Raw genomic sequence first — 5,000 nt, 5'->3', positions numbered from 1 at the left:
TGTATATTTCGACTACTATATGTAGTCCTCTTCAGCAGAATGCTTACAAGAAGTTAAGGTACAAGTATATATGAGGTAGTGAGGGGTACATATAAGGGGATGGGGAAAGTGGGGGGGACTCAGGTTACATGCCATTGAAATGGTTTGTTCAAGGAAGGACAGTTGGTGGTATTTTGTCCGACCGCTCTTGACATTGAAAAAACCAAAACCTCCGGGGTATATAAATTGCCTTGTAAAGACTGTGATGATGTCTACTGGGGCCAAACTGGCAGGGAATTGTCCACGAGATTAAAGGAACATAAAAACTCCATAAAATATGGACAAGTTAACTCCGCTGTGTTCCTTCATGCCAGCCAAAAAGACCATAGATTAGATTGGGATAATGCATAAATTATTTTTGAATCACACTGTAGCTATCGAAGGAAAATTGTAGAATCTTCTCTAATAAAACATTATCCTAACTGTAATACCTCAAAAGGTCAGTGGCCCCCAGATTGTATTACGAAGTTAGCGGTCAACAAATCAATGTGCAATAGAAAAGTTTCCTTAAGAAACTGGTAATCTAGAGGTTATATTGACAATATTGGGTTAATTCTATTGGTATTGGCTATACTAGGATGATACAAAGAATTCTAGAAAGACATCATAGTTCATATCGGAAAGCACAGAAATAATGATTGCCAATTAGAAGGAGGAGGAGGGGAGGAAGAGGGAAGGAGGGGAGGAAGACAAGAAACAATGGTCTCAAACTGTCCGGAAATAAATTCAATTTGGAAGTAGGTAGAAACAACTTTGCCAACCGTGTAGTAAATGAATGGAGTAAACTTCCTGCACAGGTAGTGCAATGTAGTTCAGTTCGAAGCTTTAAGAATCATTTAGATAAATACCTAAGTAAGATGCTGTAATGATTATAATTTATCTTATATTATTTGTTTTTGTTTTGTTATCATTTGTCTGTCTGATTTTCATTTATTATTAGTTATATGTCACTTTATTATTATTTACTATTTACCTGTTTGTTTATTATTTAACTATACCTATGCATTTATTTATGTATTTTATTTGTTATTTACATTATTATAGTTTTTATTTATTGTTTTATTATTATGTTTTTTTTTCGCATCCGACCTAGGTATGGATCAAAAAGGTCTCCTGTCGGCATGCTCCGCCTTTGTAATCCTTTGAAGAGGAGGAAGAGGGGAGGAGGTTGGAGAGCGCGGGGAAACGGAGGTCGGGGAGGACGATGGGGGAGAAGGGGGAGGATGAGGATGAGGGGATGGAAGAGTAGAAGGAGCGGGAAGTGAAGGAGAGAGGGGAAATGGGGGAGGAGGGGGAAGTGGAGGAAGAGGAGAAGAAGGGTAGGGGAGGGGAAGGGGAGGGAGAGGGGGAGGAAGTAGAGGACGAGGAAGAGGAGGAGCACGAAGTAATAGTAGGAGGACAATGAGGAATAGGAGAAGCAAGACGACAGGGCGGTGACTGAGAACTAGCCTTGCCCCGAGTTGGTCTGAAGCACCATACTCACATCGGTCATGTTTTGAAGAGAGGGCGCTGCGATGAAGACGACATATGGGGCGAACTCAGCCGTCCGTAGCACCTTGAGCGCCTGGGGCTCCACGTCCAGAATGGCCATGCGGCCCTGGCTGTGGATCTTCCTGATGGTCTCGAGCTTGGTGCCGTACATTGCGTCCTCGTGGGTGCCTGCAAGAAGGAGAGACGCGAAGGAGGTTAGTCAAATGCGGGGGTACGGGTCGGGAGCTTTTGGGTTACCGGGTGTGGTGTTTTGCACACAGACACGTTTGGTCTATATGTGTATCTATCGTTATGGTCGTTACCTGACACACTCGTTTGCCTCTCACCCTTCCACCTCGATTTTTTCTACCTTTACCTCGTTTTCTCTCTCTCTCTTTCTTTTTCTTTCTTTCTTCATCTTTCTCTCCCTCTTGCTTTCCATACCAACCCACCCCCCTCCCCCCTCTCTCTCTCTCTCGCTCTCTCTTTCCAAGCTCCCCACTCTTTCTCTCTCGCTCTCTCTTTCTCTCTCTCTGCCTTTGTCTCCATATACCTTTCCCTCCTGTCTTTCTATATCCATTTCCTTCTCTTTTTGGCTCTTTCTCTCTGTCTGTTCCCCTCTCTCTGTCTTTTCCCTCTATCTCTCCATATTTTCTCTTCTGTCTGTCTCTTTCCCCTCTCCGAGTCCTCCTCACCTCCCCTAGATTCCCGGCCCTCTCTCGCTCTCTATATTTTTAGTTCTCTCTTTGTCTCACTCCCTCTCTATCTCATGTCCCTTCTCCCTACTCTCTTTTTCTCAGCTTCTTTTCTTCCTTCTGTGTATCTTTTCTTATTTCTCCCTGTCTCTCTCTTTCCTATCACCCCCCTCTCTCTCTCTCTCTCTCTCTCTCTCTCTCTCTCTCTCTCTCTCTCTCTCTCTCTCTCTCTCTCTCTCTCTCTCCCTCTCCTTATATCTCACACAAACATGAACAATATATACATACATATATATATATATATATGTATATATATATACATATATATATATGTGTGTGTGTGTGTGTGTGTGTGTGTGTGTGTGTGTATGCAGAAGAAATCACTTGAACGGGTGATTCTAGTATGCACAAAAATCACTAGGAAAATAAAAGAAATGAGACCGAGCGCTTTCGTCTATTCAGACATTTTCAAGGTACAAGTACAGAAAAAGAGTCAAGTATATATACTCAGAGGGTAGGGTAGATCTCTCCCCGTGACCTATGGGCTCAGAGTCCCGAGAGTTTGGTTTACAATTTTCTTAATAATAAATTTATCCAATCTATACAGTCCATGACTTAGATTTAAATTATTAACAAATGTATCCTTGATCAGATTATCATAGAATCCAGTCTGTTATTTTCCTAGTAGTTTTTCTGCATATTATATATATATATATATATATATATATATATATATATATATATATATATATATATGTGTGTGTGTGTGTGTGTGTGTGTGTGTGTGTGTGTGTGTGTGTGTGTATGTGTGTGTGCGTGTGTATATACATGAACATATACAATATGTAATATAATTTAGATAATATAAATATAATATATATAAAGATATCAATATAATATAGATATACATTTATAAACAAGCATAACACATAAGATTTTGTAAAACATTAAAAAAAAGTAAGCAGCAGCAGTTCATAAATGTGTTGGTGTTGTTGCTGAAGCGGTGCGCGTGGACTGAGCGAAAAATTATGAACACTACGCGTATGAACTATTATGAAATAAAGAACCAAACAACTTGAAAAATACGTGTCTGGCCTACCTGACGCTGACAGGGTTACCAACTGATATTCCGAGTAGTTCTACATCATGCATAGGGTCAATCACACTTCACTATTTCAATAAAGTCCCCCATTTTCTATACTTCTCCCCTCATCCTCCCCTTTACCCAATTCCTCCTCTCACCACAGAATTTTTGGACCCAAATAACCAACGCCTTCGACCTGATCAGACGGATTTTGCTCTTGTCGTTAGGTGTTTTTATTCAGTTGAGGGAGCAGATATGGGCCAAGACGGGAGCCTCAATAGGTTGAGACTTATCAATGTGACTCAAATCTGCCCCTGAACTACAGAGCATTTGTTCTTTATTGAACAGAACAGAGACTTGTTAGGGAGACATTTCTCCCTTTTGGAAAATCTCTTAGAAATTAATATCTTGAAAAAAAAAATATTATACTATACTATTAGAGAACACTTCTGGTATTTTCTTTTTCTAGATTCCGTTCCCAATATTGGAAAATTCCGAATTTCAGAGAGTCTTCCCAATACATAGAAATCGGACTGAGGGGGTTTGGTATTCAAAACATTACAGAAATCTTCAAACCTATTTCCTCTTCACATATTATTTTGTTTATTTGTTTTTTTATCAAATAACTATTGTATTCGTGTCTTCTCGTGTTCCTCAGCGTACGTGACGTACATTATGAATTTTATTCTTGCTAGTTACAGTCGATTTTATACAGCTGAAGGTATGAACTTTAGGCTGAAGAAGGGTCTCAACCAAAGGGAGACTCCTTTGTGTTAGGGTCCACCTGTTCATCTGCATGAAACCACAAAGATATTTTCCATTATGTTCTTTCACGTGATCCATATCTATGCTCTCGTGTTCTCCAGTCTCTCGAAAAAGACCACTTTCCAACACTGACCCCACTCTCTATCTTCCTGGAAACTTCTTCCGTTTCCTAAGAAACACCACTTTCAAACACTGACCTTTCTCTGTATCCACCTTACCTTAGGGGGTCCGTGTTCGTACTTCAGGTTTATGTGCTAACGACCTCTATCTTCCTGAAGACAACTTTTGAAAACTAACTCAGTGCCCACTAGTTTCTGGTCTATGGTCTAGTTGTGAACCACTAAAGCCCCCCCCCCCCTTCCCCCTGGTCCAGGTCGAGAACCGAACCGTTCGTTTACAATACACCATCGCGCTGAAGAACAGAAACGAGAAGGACATGACAGAACCAATGTTCTTTGTCCCGGTGGTAAAGAACAAAGAAAATATTCTAATGTTTAATGACGGAAGGAGAGGCATAATCGAAATGGGATGTCTTACGAGTAAAAGGATTTTTTTTCTTCTAATAATTGGAAGATAAAGATAATAGGACGAAGAAGAGGTCAAAGACTATCACTGATTAATGAACAAGGTCGCTTCGAGAGGGCGTCCCGATGTATGAACTTCAATTGAACAATATAAATTTGTTTAGTTCTAAAAAAATCGAAAAAATAAAATATCTGCCACACTGAATAAAGATAGAAAAAAAACAACATATACATACAAAATCTGCACATTGAGATAAACTGGGTTATGGTGTTGATAATTGTGGTGATGGTGGTTGTGGTGATATTGGTGATGAACGATGACGACTGGTGGTGACAGTGATGGGGACGAGGGAACTTCAAGCACATTAAGCCTATCAAATCTGAGATACTGGTGAATATGAAGAAAGTTTCGGATTTCTTGGA

General features: G+C 40.1%; 1 protein-coding gene across 9 annotated transcripts in view; it reads right to left on the bottom strand.

The window, feature by feature from the left end:
• Positions 1-5,000, bottom strand: part of CASK (peripheral plasma membrane protein CASK) — a 496,380-nt gene that overhangs the window by 5,462 nt on the left and 485,918 nt on the right. For all 9 annotated transcript variants that reach the window (XM_076212777.1, XM_076212770.1, XM_076212774.1 and 6 more), the window contains one exon: positions 1,523-1,698. In XM_076212777.1, coding sequence (XP_076068892.1) covers positions 1,523-1,698 — 176 coding nt within the window. The remainder of the gene's footprint in view (positions 1-1,522; positions 1,699-5,000) is intronic.

The sequence above is a fragment of the Oratosquilla oratoria genome, chromosome 30, assembly GCF_046742065.1.
Source record: "Oratosquilla oratoria isolate Oo_2021 chromosome 30, ASM4674206v1, whole genome shotgun sequence".
Taxonomy (NCBI): domain Eukaryota; kingdom Metazoa; phylum Arthropoda; class Malacostraca; order Stomatopoda; family Squillidae; genus Oratosquilla; species Oratosquilla oratoria.
Note: the sequence above shows the minus strand (reverse complement) of the source record. Positions and strands in the feature narration are given on the sequence as shown.